We start from the raw sequence: 19,036 nt of genomic DNA, 5'->3' as shown, positions 1-19,036 counted from the left end.
TATTTATTTGGCAGGTGCACGGTTTATATTGTTAGAACACTTTACAGTACAGTATTTAGTTTTCTTTATTTTTTTACTCTTCACTATTATGTTGTACACTTTTCTAAGGTCCACATTTGTTTGACCATTTTTTATATAAACTTTTTGCACCAGAATTTCTCCATTGTGGGACAATAATGGGCTGGAATGGGCTGGAAGTCCCAAGGTCAAAATGGAAGACACCTCCTACAGTAGTTGAGAATGACCGAGCTAAGATCCTATGGGACTTCAAGATCCAGACTGACAAACAGGTGACTGCTAACCAACCAGACATCGTGTTGATCGACAAACAGCAGAAGAAGGCAGTAGTGATAGATGTGGCAATCCCAAGCGACAGCAACATCAAGAAGAAAGAACACGAGAAGCTTGAGAAATACCAAGGACTGAAGGAGGAGCTAGAAAAGATGTGGAAAGTAAGAGCAGCAGTGGTGCCAGTGGTAATTGGAGCACTGGGGGCTGTGACCCCCAAACTGGGAGAGTGGCTACAGCAGATTCCAGGTAAAACATCAGAGGTCTCTGTCCAGAAGAGCGCAGTCCTAGGAACAGCTAAGATACTGCGCAGAACCCTCAAACCCCCAGGCCTCTGGTAGATATATGGTATATATATATATATATATATATATATATATATATATATATATATATATATATATATATATATATATATATATCTTCCTCGCCCATTGCGGGCGGTCTTCCCCCCTTTTTTCCTCCAAGCTTGGGCTTGAGGGTTCTGCCAGTATCTCTGCTGTTTCTAGAACTGCATCTTCTGATCTTCTGGACGGAGATCTCTGATGTATTTCCAGGGATCTGCTGTAACTCCTCCAGTTTGGGGGCCACTGCCCCGAGGGCCCCAATGACCCCGGGTTCCACTGATGCCTTTACCTTCCAGGTGTTCTCAAGCTCTTCTCTGAGCCCCTGGTATTCCTCTAGTTCCTCATGTTCCTTTTTCCTGATGTTGCAGTCACTTTGTATCCCTATGGCAACCACACCGGCTTTCCTCTGCTTTTTGTCCACCACCACAACGTCCGGTTGGTTTGCCGTCACCACACGGTCCGTCTGCATCCGGAAGTCCCACAGGATCTTGGCTTGATCTTTCTCTACCATCTTTGGATTGTTTCCCACTTTAACCTTCGGGTTTCCAGCCGCTACTCTGCACTGATGTTCCTGTATTCTATTCCAGCCACTTGGTTATGGCTCCATGTAAGATTTCCCTGCCAGTATCTTGCACCCTGCAGTTATGTGCTGGATTGTCTCAGGGGCCTCTTTGCATATATATACACTATATTGCCAAAAGTATTTGCTCACCTGCCTTGACTCACATATGAGCTTAAGTGACATCCCGTTCCTAATCCATAGGGTTCAATATGACGTGGGTCCACCCTTTGCAGCTAGAACAGCTTCAACTCTTCTGGGAAGGCTGTCCACAAGGTTTAGGAGTGTGTTTATGGGAATTTTTGACCATTCTTCCAGAAGCGCATTTGTGAGGTCGCACACTGATGTTGGACGAGAAGGCCTGGCTCTCAGTCTCCGCTCTAATTCATCCCAAAGGTGTTCTATCGGGTTGAGGTCAGGACTCTGTGCAGGCCAGTCAAGTTCATCCACACCAGACTCTGTCATCCATGTCTTTATGGACCTTGCTTTGTGCACTGGTGCACAGTCATGTTGGAAGAGGAAGGGGCCAGCTCCAAACTGTTCCCACAAAGTTGGGAGCATGGAATTGTCCAAAATGTCTTGGTATGCTGAAGCATTCAGAGTTCCTTTCACTGGAACTAAGGGGCCAAGCCCAGCTCCTGAAAAACAACCCCACACCATAATCCCCCCTCCACCAAACTTTACACTTGGCACAATGCAGTCAGACAAGTACCGTTCTCCTGGCAACCGCCAAACCCAGACCCGTCCATCAGATTGCCAGATGGAGAAGCGCGATTCGTCACTCCAGAGAACGCGTCTCCACTGCTCTAGAGTCCAGTGGCGGCGTGCTTTACACCACCGCATCCGACGCTTTGCATTGCACTTGGTGATGTATGGCTTGGATGCAGCTGCTCGACCATGGAAACCCATTCCATGAAGCTCTCTGCGCACTGTTCTTGAGCTAATCTGAAGGCCACATGAAGTTTGGAGGTCTGTAGTGATTGACTCTGCAGAAAGTTGGCGACCTCTTCGCACTATGCGCGTCAGCATCCGCTGACCCCGCTCCGTCAGTTTACGTGGCCTACCACTTCGTGGCTGAGTTGCTGTCGTTCCCAAACACTTCCATTTTCTTATAATACAGCTGACAGTTGACTGTGGAATATTTAGGAGCGAGGAAATTTCACGACTGGATTTGTTGCACAGGTGGCATCCTATCACAGTTCCACGCTGGAATTCACTGAGCTCCTGAGAGCGACCCATTCTTTCACAAATGTTTGTAAAAACAGTCTGCATGCCTAGGTGCTTGAATTTATACACCTGTGGCCATGGAAGTGATTGGAACACCTGATTCCAATAATTTGGATGGGTGAGCAAATACTTTTGGCAATATAGTGTATATATATATATATATATATATATATATATATATATATATATATATATATATATATATATATATATATATATATATATATATATAGGTGAATCTGACATTGCATGCTCACAATTCATGTCTTTTCTGAATCTTCTACACACATAATTGTCGAACTTGTAACCACTGTCAGTGTTTAGACGCTCAAGCTGCCCATTGCTGGCAAGTTGTGATTTTTCACCAAAGGACTGTGGTTTCTGGTGAAAGGTCAGGAACCAGTTCTCTCTCCAAAGAATCTGAGTAACCCACTGGTGACATTAAGATGATCAGTGTGATGTACAGGTGCTGGTCATAAAATTAGAATATCATGAAAAAGTAGATTGATTTCAGTAATTCCATTTAAAAAGTGAAACTTGTATATTTTATTCATACATTACATACAAACTCATATATTTCAGATGTTTATTTTGTTTAATTTTGATGATTACAAATGACAACAAATGAAAATCTCAAATTCATCATATCAGAAAATTAGAATATTGTGAAAAGGTTCAAAATTGATGGCCCCTGGTGCCACACTCTAATCAGCTAATTAACTCAAACCACCTGCAAAAGCCTTTAAATGGTCTTTCAGTCTAGTTCTATAGGCTACACAATCATGGGGAAGACTGCTGACTTGACAGTTGTCCAAAAGACGACCATCGACACCTTGCACAAGGAGGGCAAGACACAAAAGGTCATCGCTAAAGAGGCTGGCTGTTCACAGAGCTCAGTGTCCAAGCACATTAATAGAGAGGCGAAGGGAAGGAAAAGATGTGGTCGAAAAAAGTGTACAAGCAAGAGAGATAACCGCACCCTGGAGAGGATTGTGAAACAAAACCCCTTCAAAAATGTGGGGGAGATTCACAAAGAGTGGACTGCAGCTGGAGTGAGTGCTTCAAGAACCACCACACACAGACGTATGAAAGACATGGGTTTCTGCTGTCGCATTCCTTGTGTCAAGCCACTCTTGAACCACAGACAGCGTCAGAAGCGTCTTGCCTGGGCTAAAGAGAAACAGGACTGGACTGCTGGTGAGTGGTCCAAAGTCATGTTCTCTGATGAAAGTAAATTTTGCATTTCCTTTGGAAATCAAGGTCCCAGAGTCTGGAGGAAAAGAAGAGAGGCACTTCATCCACGTTGCTTGAAGTCCAGTGTAAAGTTTCCACAGTCAGTGATGGTTTGGGGTGCCATGTCATCTGCTGGTGTTGGTCCATTGTGTTTTCTGAGGTCCAGGGTCAACGCAGCCACATACCAGGAAGTTTTAGAGCACTTCATGCTTCCTGCAGCTGACCAACTTTTTGGAGATGCAGATTTCATTTTCCAACAGGACTTGGCACCTGCACACAGTGCCAAAGCTACCAGTACCTGGTTGAAGGACCATGGTATCCCTGTTCTTAATTGGCCAGCAAACTCTCCTGACCTTAACCCCATAGAAAATCTATGGGGTATTGTGAAGAAGAAGATGCAATACACCAGACCCAACAATTCAGAAGAGCTAAAAGCCACTATTAGAGCAACCTGGGCTATCATAACACCTGAGCAGTGCCACAGACTGATCGACTCCATGCCACGCCGCATTGCTGCAGTAATACAGGCCAAAGGAGGCCCAACTAAATACTGAGTGCTGTACATGCTCATACTTTTCATGTTCATACTTTTCAGTTGGCCAACATTTCTATAAATCCTTTGTTTTTATTGGTCTTCAGTAATATTCTAATTTTATGATATGATGAATTTGAGATTTTCATTTGTTGTCATTTGTAATCATCAAAATTAAACAAAATAAACATCTGAAATATATGAGTTTGTATGTAATGTATGAATATAATATACAAGTTTCACTTTTTAAATGGAATTACTGAAATCAATCTACTTTTTCATGATATTCTAATTTTATGACCAGCACCTGTATGTATGTATTCTGCAGTCTCTGGTGCCCTCTGCAGGCCACAGATGGAATGAGGCAAGTATGTAACCTCAGTGATGTTAGCAAATACAGTTGCTTTGCTGAATGTGTCACTAGAGTGCATGTCAGAGCCTGGTTTGTAAATGACATTGAGATTATAACTCTGAGAGGCATCTACTGTCGCCGTTGGGGTGCACTCAGGAGTGGCTTGTTGAAAAATAGTGATTAGTTCCTCTTGATCTGTTTCTGCTGTTATCTCTTCCCTACCACACAAATAATGGTGAAATTCCCACAGATGATGCATTATTAGAAAACTTCTTGATGTGGCGGTCATCCGAGTTGTGTCTAAAAAATAGTGCTGTAGAGCCCTTAGAGGTTAGAGAACTAGGACTTAAACATTATTTCCAGCTTTGAAGATCACCTGGAGCGCTGTTTGACCAGTTGTATGAAAATGGTCAGACTGCCTGCCATAAATGTTCTTCAACCTTTGTTGACAAGGAGAACATCAATTCAAGAAGTGGCAAAGAGCTCGACTGTGGATCTGAAGGAGCTTAGATGAGACAATCTGTTGAAAAGAAAAGATTAATTAATTATTAATGCATTAATTCATACATTTTAATTCATTTTTAATTAAGTTTATTTCTATAGCACCAATTAACAACACATGTCATCTCAAGGCCCTTTACAGTTCCACCAGATCATCCAGTCAGATTGATTTAACGTTGATTGCATCGACTCATTGACTCTTCAGCAATCCCTCACACTAAGCATGCTTGTAGCGACAGTGGAGAGGAAAAACTCCCTTTGAACAGGAAGAAACCTCCAGCAGAACCAGGCTCAGTGTGAGCGGCCATCTGCTGAGGCCCACTGGGGTTCAAGGAGACAGAAGCAGACATAGAAAAAGAAGCATAGATACAAAAAGCAACTGTCAACCAGCTCCACAGGCGGCCCCGTCCAGGAAACACACAGCCAGGCAGACGAGCTCCGAGCCAGCTCCCATGTCAGAGGATGAAGAGAGCACATCCAGTTAGTCACAGTCAGAGAAACAGGACTACACTGGAAAACAGGCCAAGCTCCAACATCTAGAAACAAAGGTGTTGATGGCAGCAGCACAGCTGATATTTCTCTCCAGGATGGAGTCACAGCCAAACAGGAACAGACCAGATGAAGCTACTATGAGAAAAAGCAGAGAGAGCAGAACGTTAGAGATTGAACTAACAGATTCTGCAGAGTGGGAGAATAGAGATAGAATGAAGCAGAATGATGAAAAAAGGAGTTCCCTACACTAGGAAACTGAACAAGTTTCAGAAATATATGTAGAAAACAGGGAAATTAATCTTGTCTGGCCTGACAGCTCTCTGGGTGCTTAGCACCCCTAAACCTGTGATCCTAGAATCACCCCTGGTACCCACCACGGTTGAAAACCTCAATTTGTCCACGGACCAGTTTAAAATGTTTCTAGAAAGCAGTGAAGTACGGAAGAGGATTAGAGCTACTGAAAAAAACAAGTTGACTGATTTTTAAATTATATTTCAGTATAATATGAGAAAAAAGTCAGAATTCTGACTTTAATATCAGAATTTTTTTTTTCCACTTTATTTTTATAGAATTTTCTACAGGTATATAACGAAAACATGACAATGATTAATGTCCTTTAGTGAATCCTTTAGCATTTGTCACAAAAAACAAAAAAACAAAAAAAAAAACGACAACAAAAAAGCATTAGACAAACAATAAATAATATTATATAAAAATAATTTGTTCATTTACACTTTGGACATACTGAAAGTAAAAAAACACACTTTATGGAGTTTCAACCAATCAATTAGGAGTGTCCACACCTTTATTCATAACAAATGAGATAAAGTAGAACAAAGAAAAGAGGGGGGGATAGGGGTTCTTTATGGCTTCAATTGTTCTAAAATGGGTTTCCAAATTTTGTAATATTTTTGAGGACAGTTTATTAAATCAAATCAAATCAAATTTTTTCTATGTGCAAGATTCCTGTAAATTCCTTGATCCAAGATTCAAAATTAGGTGGTCTGTCAGCCTTCCACTGCTTTAATATGCATCTTTTGGCTATCATCATGCCATAGGAGACCACTGTTGTTACATCACGACCCAGTTCCCAGTTTGTTAAGAGTGTCCGAGACACCAAAGAGGGCTGTTTCTGGATCGGGTTTTATGTTAACTTTAAGGGCGCGAGAGTACCATTCAAATATTGAGGTCTAGAAACTTTGAATATTTGGACAAAGCCAAAATTGATGTGCTAATGTGCTGTCCCATATTTTACATCTAATATCAGAATTTTGACTTTAATCTCAGAATTCTGAGTTTAAAGTCAGAATACTCAGAGTTCTGAAGTAAAGTAAAGTTAGAATTCTGACTTTAGAATTCTGACTTTAATCTCAGAATTCTGACTTTTAAATGCTGACTTTAATATCAGAATTCTGACTTTAATCTCAGAATTCTCAGAGTTAGAATTCTGACTTTAATCTCAGAATTCTGACTTTAATCTCAGAATTCTGACTTTAAAGTCAGAATTCCTCAAAGTAAAGTTAGAATTCTGAGAAAAAAGTCAGAATTCTAACTTTTTCCCATATTAAACTCAAATATTTCTAAATCTGTTTACTTTTTTATTTTTTCAGTGGCCTTAATCCTCTTCCGTGGGGATGCTTTTCTACATTTACAAATGTATTTTCTATTTTACCGAGAAGAAGATGCTCATTGTTGGAATAATTCCTGGGCAATTAAATGTATAAAGCACTTGCCATACCGCTGCCTGCCAGAGAGGGTAGCAGAGAGCTCTGCGGGTCGGGCAGCTACATGGTGCTCAATTTTTCAAGATGTCGTCGCTCGAACAGAGGTTGTCTCGAATCGAAGAGAAGCTAAAGCTTGAAAATGAAGAAGCTCGCCGGAAAATTGACATCAAAATCGACATGAGTCCGCAGCGGTCACGGCCGAGGCCAAGTGAGTATCTCCCGGCGGGGGGGGTCCAGGGGGTAACGGTTAGAATCGGTTCTGGAAAGAGGCAGAGAGAAGAAGCTAAGGGGGGTGTTCTGTAGCGCTAAGCTATTAGCCATGTTGCTAACAGACTAGCTACGTAAACAAACCCTCAGTCTTAGCTATTCTGTCAAATAAACACAACATGTAGGACAACTTCTGCACGTGTCGAGATAAAACCGAGATTAAAAGCAAAAACGACGTCGAATTAGTTTTCCTTGACAATATTGTAGCGAAATGAATTTAATATCAAATCTGTGAAACATGCTAGGCTAACAGGCCCAACATTAGCATGAACATATATATCAATCCCCTTCATATCGTAAGGCTATAGACATGTCATATATTCCTAATAGATGTATCGGGTGGTAGTTTATGAAGGTAAAAGTATTTGGTTTAGGCCTCAATCTTATGTCAATAATTAGTGATCCTTCGGCACATAGAGGGTAATTAGTAGAAACCACCGCAGGTTAGCTAACCTCGGTTACTGGTGAGGCAGAGATTACAGGAGGGAACTAAATGTTTAGTCTAGGGGAGCATTAGGTGACATAATCTCGCTTTATTTCTCTTTTATTATTGGGTGACACATCCACGATTTTTTTAGTTTGCGTTAGATATTATTTTGTAAATCTATGTTAAGGTGACCAGATTTCTGCAATCTAATCTAGGGATATTTCCAGCTCATTAATACATTTTATGAAAATTTAAGTAGGAAACACAGACAGTGATGTTTGTTTTTATCAATTTTTACATGTTTATTAATATTTAAACAAAAATGAAGTGTGAAATCCAGGAATGTGCCTCTTCCATTTCCTAAGATAAATAATATTAATCAATCAATAGTGGTTATTAGAGCCATCTGGTCAGTCAGTCTCTGTCTTCTTCCCTTGTGAGCAGCATAACAATGTGTTCAGGAACAGACCAGTTTGCATTAATACAGTCCTTGGGAATTTCTCTCTTTTTCCATTCCAAAACATTAAAATGAAACTTTTTATATTTATACATATATGCAAATTGAAAAACATATTTTTTCCTACATAATGATAACTATAAACTGAAATGGCCTCTAGTTGTTTCTACTGTATCCTGGACAGCTGCAGTGCATTCGGTTGCCTGGATTAAAATCTGCGTCACTATTAAAAAAGTTACATATATTCATACAACAATTAAACCACATCTATAAACCAGGATCATTCTCATGAGCAGCTTGAAGCAGTAGAAACTGCACAAATCTGTTATATTAAATTAATCATTCATTTCCGCATGTTTTGATCCTATGAATTTAATAATAATACAGCGCTTGCTCTCCTTGAGCTCCAAAGAAGTCGGAACTCGAGCTTCTATCATAATACAGTTCATATGCAACATTTTCTCCCTCATTCATAAAACTGAGTTTGTGGAAAACGGGTACTGTCCCCGGAAATCGGGGGCGTCTGGTCAACCTTTTCTATGTTCCAGTGTATGAATAAAATGTCCTGGCTCGACAGTAGCTGCTGACCACTGCAAAAACAATCTAGAAAAAAGCAAACATTTCTTAAATTAAGTGTATTCAACCTTTAAGTTGTAGGGAAGACATATTTAAATGTCAAATCATTATGCCTTAAACATGTATATAAATATACTCTTTATCAGATGATATTGTCCCAACATAAAATCATTATTTATACCTAAAACTAATATGTATGCAATTCTAATACAATTATTGAAGATTTCCAGAGGACTTCACCATTGAAATTCACCAGAGCTATAGTGAAACTGACAATGCCCACGTGCATGGCAGCTGGATGTTGGAAAACTGCAAAAAGCTACCAGTTAAAAACGGTTATTTATTAAACACTAGTTAATAATTTCATATTTAAAGTACTTTAAGAAGTTTGTATTCTGAATATGAGCGCACTTTCCTTTAAAGCTCTAATGACCCGGCTGCACCACATCATGGCCAAAAAGCTTTTGGTGTGAGCAAGGTCAGGGGAATTGCATCGTCTCTCTATGCACAACACGTGGGGCAGCGGTGAATCTAACGAGATGAGTGGTCATTGCTCCGCTCTCTCTGCATTCTGCTTTTTTCAGTCAGATTGGAGTATAGAGAAAAGAATGTAGAAAAAGGATGACATAAGGAATTCTCTAAAGAGGTTTTCAGGTGGCTTTAAAAAAAAAGCTGTTTTAATTTAGCCCTTGAAGGTCTGTTCATCATCCTCCTTTACCTCCATCACAGAGCTCATCCAGCCGCAGGTCTCTCCCCAGTACTGGTGTTCTTTGCCTGGCTAGATACACGGAAGTACTGCTGAATCTGATGGTTGTCTGGAGCTTCCCCAAAAATCAATGGTCTATTGAAGCCCGATTAAGAAGTTGTGCATAGAGACTTAATTTAGCATCGGTCTATAATGTTACGTTTCACATATACTGTCATTGTGACGTTTTTCGTGTGAAAAATGTTTTCAACTCTACCGTCCAGTTAAATTATCGATGGATTTTAGTCAGTCAACACTTTACTTGCTTTGCAAAGTAGATGAGAACAAGACATTCGTAATGTTTCAACAGTAATCAGCCCTGTTCTGTCTTAGAGTCGTTCCCTAACTTAAAAGGCAGATTAATAAAAAGAATAAAATTAAGTTGAGACTTTTTGTGTCACCTTGTTAAATGGCAGAGCTCAGTCTGTCTTAGAAGTAGGGCTGTTGTAAACGAATATTTTAGTAATCGAGTAATCTATCGATTATTCTTACGATTAATAGAGTAATCAGATAAAAAAAATTTATAAAATAAACTATTGGCAAATCTGCAATAACACCAGTTAGTCCAGATCAGTCCAATATCTCCTTTTTGAGCATCCCTAACAGTTAAATGTTTGTAGTTTAGAAAGTTTACTTGTAACAGTAGTTTGCTTTAACCTGAAGAAAAGTTATAAGATATTAAATTATATTCAAATAATAAAGTGGCAGGCTCATAAATATGCTTATAAAAATGTCTAAATGTAAAGGTTTGAGTTTGTACAGAGTTCTGCAGCCTTAACTAGTCATGATAAAATGCAAAAATGTTGCTATTTTTATTAAGACGATGCTATTATTTATTCTTGATTGCTTAGGTATAAACAAATATAGAATTACTACAAAAAATATTAATCAAAAATTTCTAATTCATACATAACAGTAGCGAGAAGAAAAGACTGTAACTTTTCAGGATGGAAAGACACCAATAAATAAATGCTTTTCAGCTTATGCCTGTAATCTGTTGCTGCGTATTTTTATTAACAAACTTACATTAAGTCCTGCATAATTTCTCTCAGTTCCACCCTCACATACAATTTACACTACACCCGGTTAAGTAACCGCTATGTTTAGATATAACGTTAGCAAAATAATGTGCCTCAATTTACATCTATAACATGGCAGATTATCACACAACGTAGTTAGCAAAGAGAACATAAACGTTACCTGTTAGCAACCGTGTACGAGTTGGATGCATGTAGCGGGTGTTTTCTCTTCAGATGCTGCAACATTGATGTTGTGCTGTTGTGGTACGCCAATTCTGCTTTGCAGTGGATGCATTGCGCTGTGTTGTCCTTTCTGTTTAGCCTAAAATGTTCCCAAACTTTGGACATTTTTTGTCGCTTTCGGGGTTCTCCTTCTGAGCTTTCTCCGGTTCCCTCCATAGCTACAAACTTAGCACAAGCGCGCCAGGCGCTAACGGAAGTGGTAGCGTTGTGCAACACAGAAACCCTCCGGCTAGACCAGTGTGCTGCGTATTTAACAGCATTGCTTATTACAATACAATAAATTTAGCGAAGCTTCGAGGCAGATACATTTCCTCGAGGATTTTTTGTAATCGAGTTACTCGAGTTACTCGATGAATCGTTTCAGCCCTACTTAGAAGGCAGTGCTTTCATTTAACACTGACGATGTTTGTTTTCTACTTTAGATCGCCAATGAAATGTAAAATATTAGCAAATATAGGTCATATGTTGAGACTTTAAAGGAGATTTGATTCTTAAGAAGCGGGTGCAATACAGTTTGTCCGATTGGAGTTGCCATATGTTGACTTCATAAGAAAGGGCAGGACCTGGGTTCCTACACCGGCATGGTGTGGTGGTGACTAGTTGATCTTATTGTGAAGGGAATTGAAGCAAGTAGTCAACGAGCAACTGATCTCACTATGTTCCAGATCACTGAATCACTTTTAGAGGCGTCTGATTCTACTATAAAGATGAGAAAAATTACAGTGAGATCCAGATGAATCAAATCTGTATTTAGAATGAAATTGGACAGTTATCAGTGTTAACATCAGTTAAATGTTACTGGTGCGATTATATACCAGACCTCGAACCCATTGGATGGGACTCGAGGTCCCGTCCAATGATTGACACATGAAGAAAAAAAAAGACAATGTTTGATTTTGTTAGCCACCTGTTAGCTTTCTGCTTTGATGCACAAATGGATCTGCAGGGGAAAATATTTTCCACCCTCCCTTTTTTTTTGCAGTTTGCTAAAATGAGATTTCTAGCTGTTTTAACTCTTTATAGGGCACTCGATGAAATACTTTGAAAATCAAAACTTTAAGCCAGTAGTGTTATTGGAATCCAGGACAAGACTTTATTACCTTTGTAACATTGCAAATATATGGGTATTTCTGATGGATTAAAATGAATGTCAATGTAATAACAAGAAACGCCAACTTGCCCGAAAATATTAAGAAAAATAACAAAAGAGCTTCGATAAGAAATACATGAAAAACACTCTTGAGAGGCAAAGAAATACATTTCTTTGGTACAACATAACCTTAGAGGCATTAATGCTGGTACTGGTGCTTACAGTTCTTTAGTTGATAAACCTGAATATAATTGTTAACTTTACTGTTTAACTTTACAATTAGCTTTTTACAGTTTTTCTTGACTTGTTAATTTAAAAATTTTTTTTCCAGCTTAATTTCCAGTAGGTAATATATCCTTCAAGGGCTCATCTAATTGGTCAAATGCCAAAATGAGATGTTCAGCCATGTAGCTGCATCTTTGCTGAATGGCTGACATAGATCTTGTGCTTCTAGACCTCACTGAGGGACGGGGGGGGTGTATGTAAGTGATCAAAAACGGTAACTTGCCCTATAAAGGGGTAATGTCGTTTGGTAATTTTTTAACCACTTTAAGTCGGCTTAAGTCTTAAAGCCGTTTTCCAAAGAGCTTTAGAGTCCAGTACTGTAGCAGAGGAAGCGTGGTGCGTTTTTAGTCCCGTATTCTAAGCTTTTAGTCTGTGAGGGTTGGAATAAAACCAACCTTTTAAGAACACTTTTTTTTTTTTATAAGAAAAGTTAAGCTGATGCTCTGTGTTCTTTGATGGTGTGCTTGTTGGGTTCACATGTGTTTAGAACACTACAGTAACGTACGTGTGTGTGTATATATTTTCTTTCTTCTGTCTAGTCATCGTGATCCAGCTCAGTCCTGCTCCAGCCCCCTCCCAGCGTGCAGGTATCATTCAATCCATCGCTCCTCATGCCACTGCACCTCCTAACATCTCTGTGCCCTGGTTTATTCTTCCTCTCTCCTTCTTCTTCCTCTCTACTTCAGATGGTTGTTTATTGATATAATACCACCTATAACACCCGAGGGAGGTAGACAGAGGTTAGGAAGGAAGGCCTCTATTTAATTATACATTTACTTTCTCTTGCTCTGTGAAGCCCAAAAGCTGACAGGAGCTAATTTATCTTTGTAATGCATTGATATTTATATGATCGTTGTTTATCTTCTATAACTGATGGTTAAAAAAAAAACTCAGAGATTTAGTAACTGGTTTTTCCGCCTGCTTTATCTTTCTGACCAGGTCGTACTGATTTTTATCTGTTGGTTTATTTTTAAGACTAAGAAAATATTATTTTTACTTCCTGGTATGTTTAGTTGTCCTTTAAAGGTATAGTGGATGATTTTCACAAATTTTTAAAGAAGCACATGCACAACCCTGTACCCGCTCCTGATAGGGAACGCCAATGAAAAGCATGCTAGAGCGTGCACGAGCCTATTTCCCCTCGTGAACGCTCTGTTTAAAAGTTGCTGTTTGCATCGCTCATACAAATTTACTTTCCAAAAGAAGATTTTCTATTTTTATTGCATTACTGTCAGACTCACAACCGGTAAGTGAAAATGGGGACGAGCACATAGGACGGCCGTACGTCAACATGTCACCTGAATGATTGACAATTAGGAGAACGAGTTATCTTGATGATCCACCGGGAAAAAGAACATCCTCCACTAGGGCTGAACGATCTATCGTTTTCGACCGAAAACCGCGATCTCAAGCAACGCGATTTTAGGAATGTCAAAGCTGCGGTTTTTCTTGGTGCATATTAGCCCAATAATTCCTCAATAATTCCAATGCATGCTCATGTAGAAAGGCTCTGTGTCGGCTATTACCAATCAGAAAAGGCTCTGTGTCGGCCAGAACCAATCAGAAAGCTGAAAGGCTGCGCGTGACCAGATGACGTTTTCAGTGTAGCTCGTAAGCTCGAGATTCAATTTCAAGATGGCTGAAGCGGGAGCAGACGCGGAGCCGACAAAATTAATACCAAAGAAAAACAGCACGTCGGTCATTTGGCAGTATTTTGGATTTGAGGCCACTGATGAGCACCAGAAACAGGTGATTTGCCAAACATGTCGTGGGAAAGTGGCTACATCGGCTGGCAATACCACCAATTTACATCGTCACTTGAGAGTCCACCACCTTAACTTGTATGAGGATTGTATGGCGAAAAAGAGCCTTGAAACATCAAGTAGCAGTGATACTTCAGCAAAACAGCCAACCATAACTTCATCCTTTGCCAGTTTGACGCCTTATGAAAGAACTAGCCGAAGACACAAGGAGATTACCACTGCCGTAACGAATTACATATCGAAGGATATGGTGTCTGTAAACACAGTAACCAAAGACGCTTTTAAAAGTTTGCTACGCACAATGGACAAGAGGTATGTTCTACCCTCCCGCACCTACTTTAACCGAGTCGCCATCCCACAGCTGTACGGAGAATGCAGGGCCAAAGTTCTAAATGAGCTGGAAAACATGGAGTTTTACGCGTCAACTACGGATCTGTGGTCAAGTAGAACGACCGAGCCATACATGAGTTTGACGGTGCATTTCGTGAATGCAAACTTTGAGTTGAGAAGCCGCTGCCTGCAGACAGCATACTTCCCCACTGACCATACGGGGGAGAACATTGCAACTGGGCTTAAAGAGTGCTTGGCAAACTGGGGCCTAAAAGAAGAGGCCCAGACCTGCATCACAACAGACAACGCCACGAACATGGTCAAAGCGATGGAGCTCAATCAGTGGACCAGACTGCAGTGCTTCGGGCACCGGCTGCATCTTGCAATTGGTAAGTGTGTGTGTGTGTGTGTGTGTGTGTCCAAATTTACTGTGTAAGAATTAGTGTTATCATAGTCTCTCAAACACAGTTAGGGCGGGGGAGGGGGACAAAGCGACCCTATGTTTGTTTTCACGCTTTTGTTAGCTGACCAACTGTTAGCGCAATGCTACCGTTTCTCCTACCTATAAAAATAAACGCTTTCATGAGTAAACTTTGAAACCTCCCAATAAGCTACTGCTTGCTTCTGTTTAGCTACGGAATGCCAAGGAACAGAGAGATACAAATGCCGTTTCCCCTAAGCAGGAGGTCTTCAACAGGGTTGTGCGCGACCCCTAGGGGGTCTACGGAGGTACTGCATGGGGGTCGCGAAAGTTTTGGTTGATTAGACTTTTTTATATATTCCCCCCTGCAACTTTTTTCATTAATTGAGATGTCTTTAAATACACATTAACATGAATTAACACAGATAAATGGAGGCAGAAGATGTCTTTCAGTCATCAATGCTCACATTCAGTGACACAGCTCTTTCAAGACAATATTTCATTCACAGCACCTGTCCCATCAAGCAGGAATCAGAATCAGAAATACTTTAATAATCCCAGGGAGTAATTATTTTGTTAAATCACTCCATCTGTAATAGAGTGACTATAGGAGCAGTTTTATATAACACAATTTCATACAATATATATAATTATGGGGTCCCTGCTCCATCTCGCCATCAGTTTGGGTTCCTTGGCCAGGAAAATGTTGAAGACCCCTGCCCTAAGCTTATTTTTGACACACTTTAGTAAACAAAAAAATAATAAATAAAAAAAAAAAAAAAGCAAATGACGCCAATGGTATTTTGTAGCAGATATGAGGATGGCTGATGCCACTTTATTACAGATTGAAAGGTTTGTTGTGTTTTAGTGGATTGTCGAATAAACATATTGCTGCAAATTAATCACCAGTTACAAATTAATGTATGGCGAATTACTTAATGTGATAGCACCACCTGATGTCTGCTGTTAAAAAAAGTTATGAAGTAGGCTTATCTGACTGTATGTAATGTTTTTCCCAGAAAATGCAGTCAAAGATGACCAACGCATCAAACGGGCCACAGGACTGTGCAAGCAGCTGGTAGCAGTCTTCAGCCACAGCTGGAAGAAAAAGGCGGCGCTAAAACAGGCACAGGAAGACCTGAATCTTCCTCAGCAGTCAATGGTCACCGAATGTCCGACACGATGGGGCTCCCGGCAGAAAATGATTGAGAGGGTGTTGGGACAGAGCAAGGCACTGTGCCAAGTTCTGTCTGAAGACAGGAAGACGCGGCACCTGGTCCCGACTTGGCAAGACACTGATGTGCTTGAATCTGTAAACAATGCTCTCGGTCCTCTTCAGGAGTTCACAGACGCCCTCTCAGGTGAGGACTATGTGAGCGTATCCTACCTAAAGCCAGTGCTCCACCTGCTGAGAACAGCAACACTTGCTGTAACTGACCAAGACACAGATCTCACAAAGGAGATAAAGTCAAAAGCTCTCCACTACATTGAAGAGAAATACAGTGACCCAGCGACCCAGGAACTCCTGGACATTGCATCTTTCCTCGACCCAAGATTTAAGACCAACTACATTAGTGAGGAGAATGTCCAATTCATGAAAGACAGAGTGAAGATGGAAATGGAGCAGTTGGCACTAAAGGTAAGCTGTCCTTTTTCTTCACTCTTTCAAAATAAAACAAAAAGCTGTGTTTTTTCTATATATGTTTTTGAATTATACTGTAAGACCAAGGCAACATTTCAACATCAATGTCAGTAATCACAACTAATTGCAAAACATTATGCCTCTACTGTGTGTTGCAGGAGCAGAGGGCTTGTGTCAAAACCCATCCCATGCCACTCAGTACAGAAGAAGAACCACCATCCACCTCTACAAAGCGAAAGCGGTCACTGGGCAGCTTTTTCAAGGCGGTCCCTGCTTCCTCTACTATGCAGTTGGAGGATACCATTAAAGCAGAACTGGACAACTACCTCATAACTCCTAGCATTGATGGAGAGCAAGATCCACTGGCCTGGTGGAGAGTGCACAATGTCAACTTCCCCTGGCTTAGCAGGTTGGCTCGTAAGTACCTTTGCATACCAGCAACAAGTGCACCATCAGAGAGACTGTTCAGTGCCAGTGGTAATATTGTCACATGTCAGCGTGCAAGTCTGAAGCCAGCAAGGGTTGACATGTTGGTTTTCCTGGCCAAAAATCTCTAAAGAGATGTAGCGATGAAGGGGAACATTGTTTTTTCATCTTATCCTGAAATCCCTTACTTGCACTTACCGGGACATAACTTTGTTCATCTTTTTTACTTATCTTTTGTTTACTGACTATGTAAAATAATTTAACCATTCTGGCATCATTTGTTGTGAGGAAAATATAGGATAATTTAAACTTTAATACTATTATTGTACTGTTATTTTTTACTACCTTTTATGTTTCAATTCCTCTTGCCACTTTATTTGAAGAAGCACAGGTTTCTAAGTACAGGGGTTGTATTTCTGTAACTGCTCTGTTTATGTTCATAAGCTAGCTCCTTTGAGCCATTTTGCACTTCTTTTAAGGTAAGACTTCATTTTTGCTCAACTTTGTTGTTATATGTTATATTTTTTATGAAGCTTATGTTATTTTACAAAGTGCAATTGTTTTGATGCTGCTGAGCCATTAATATTTTTTTAATGAAAAGTGTAAAAGAAGCAAAAGTTTACTTAAGAGGGCTCCCGTCCCTTTGTAATTTTTATGTAGCCTACGTTATTTTACAAAAGTGCAATTATTTTGATGCTGATGAGCCATTGATGCTTGATATTTTTTGTTAATGAATGTAAAAGAAGCAAAAGTTTACAAAGGAGGGTTCTCATTTTATTTGACTTTTTTGGATAATATAATTTGTTTCTTAGGTGCTTGAATAAACAGTCTTGCATTTGAAATATGTTGCCACCAGTTTTCATTCTTGCATTATCTTAATTGAATTCATTGGTTATATAATTATTAAATATATATTAATTTGTACTGAAATTTGATAAAAAAATAAATCGTGGTTGAAATCGAAACCGCAATCTCTGCCAGAAAAATCGCAATTTCAATTTTTTCTTAAAATCGTTCAGCCCTATCCTCCACTATACCTTTAAATGAAATATTTGAGTTCTCTGAAGCTGTGTTGTAGCACTAAAGCTCCTCTATTCTTCCCCAAATTACCAATTTGTTCTCTAGTTATGACAGAGAATCGAGGCCTTACTAATTCATTTTTATTGAATCCCTGGAATAAAGTCATATTTTGAGAATACAGTTGTAATATTGCAAAAATAAAGTAAACTTACCATAATAATAATAATAATATGATATATTATTAATATTATAAAAAAATATGGTTTAATGAGAAAAAAGAGGGACCTCAGACCGAGCCCAACAGTTTATTGCAGGAGAAGATTGCTCTTTCTTGTTAGAATTTACATAAAAGTAAGCGGCTTCCTAAATCTGGTAATATTATTTCTCTTCTGGCAGTGTAATGACTTGATTCTCACGATATTCGATTTAATTGTGGCTACATATTTTTTCTTCCAATTTTACGTCTGTATTCTTGCCATGGTACGTCTAAATACTGGCAATGTTACATCTTTATACTTAACTATTTTGTAAAGATACCCCTGTATTCTCGTAAAGTTACAACTTTATTCTTGCGGTGTGCAGAGTAAATTCTTGTAAGGTTACGAAGTTGTTCGCGCAAAGTTAAGTCATTGTTCTCGCAAGGTTACGACGTTGTTCTCGCAAATTTACGACGTTGTTCTCGCAAATTTACGACGTTGTTCTCGCAAAGTTACGACGTTGTTCTGGCAAATTTACGACGTTGTTCTGGCAAATTTACGACGTTGTTCTGGCAAATTTACGACGTTGTTCTGGCAAAGTTACGACGTTGTTCTGGCAAAGTTACGACGTTGTTCTGGCAAAGTTACGACGTTGTTCTCGCAAAGTTACGACGTTGTTCTCGCAAAGTTACGACGTTGTTCTCGCAAAGTTACGACGTTGTTCTCGCAAAGTTACGACGTTGTTCTCGCAAAGTTACGACGTTGTTCTCGCACAGTTACGTCGTTCTCGCACAGTTACGACGTTGTTCTGGCAAAGTAGCGACGTTTTTCTGGCACAGTTGCGACGTTGTTCTGGCACAGTTACGACATTGT

At 39.8% G+C, this 19,036-nt stretch overlaps 2 protein-coding genes across 3 annotated transcripts in view; both read left to right on the top strand.

Annotated features, from left to right (window-relative positions):
• Positions 1-7,305: 7,305 nt before the first annotated feature.
• map2k7 (mitogen-activated protein kinase kinase 7) overlaps positions 7,306-19,036 on the top strand; it is a 31,386-nt gene continuing 19,655 nt past the window's right edge. Inside the window, exons 1-2 of one of the 2 annotated variants that reach the window (XM_038273512.1) lie at positions 7,307-7,463; positions 12,904-12,951. In XM_038273512.1, the coding sequence (XP_038129440.1) occupies positions 7,340-7,463; positions 12,904-12,951 (172 nt within the window). In that variant the 5' untranslated portion in view covers positions 7,307-7,339. Of the gene's footprint in view, positions 7,464-12,903; positions 12,952-19,036 lie in introns of both variants that reach the window. The other variant, XM_038273513.1, reaches the window with a different exon arrangement.
• Positions 13,789-17,788, top strand: LOC119775516 (E3 SUMO-protein ligase ZBED1-like). The gene is made up of 3 exons (XM_038273511.1): positions 13,789-14,846; positions 15,898-16,517; positions 16,679-17,788. The coding sequence occupies exons 1-3, from the start codon at positions 14,000-14,002 to the stop codon at positions 17,075-17,077; spliced, it is 1,866 nt and encodes a 621-aa protein (XP_038129439.1). The 5' UTR covers positions 13,789-13,999; the 3' UTR covers positions 17,078-17,788.

The sequence above is a fragment of the Cyprinodon tularosa genome, unplaced genomic scaffold (genome assembly GCF_016077235.1).
Source record: "Cyprinodon tularosa strain WSP-4 unplaced genomic scaffold, ASM1607723v1 ctg874, whole genome shotgun sequence".
Classification (NCBI taxonomy): Eukaryota; Metazoa; Chordata; class Actinopteri; order Cyprinodontiformes; family Cyprinodontidae; genus Cyprinodon; species Cyprinodon tularosa.
The sequence above is the reverse complement of the archived record's forward strand: the minus strand, read 5'-3'. Positions and strand labels throughout refer to the sequence as shown.

Excerpts from the sequence above, each read along its gene's own strand:
- LOC119775516 (XM_038273511.1), top strand. The coding sequence starts at position 14,000 with ATGGCTGAAGCGGGAGCAGACGCGGAGCCGACAAAATTAATACCAAAG. Across the intron at positions 14,847-15,897 it reads CCGGCTGCATCTTGCAATTG|AAAATGCAGTCAAAGATGAC; the intron begins GTAAGTGTGTGT and ends TGTTTTTCCCAG. Across the intron at positions 16,518-16,678 it reads TGGAGCAGTTGGCACTAAAG|GAGCAGAGGGCTTGTGTCAA; the intron begins GTAAGCTGTCCT and ends TGTGTGTTGCAG.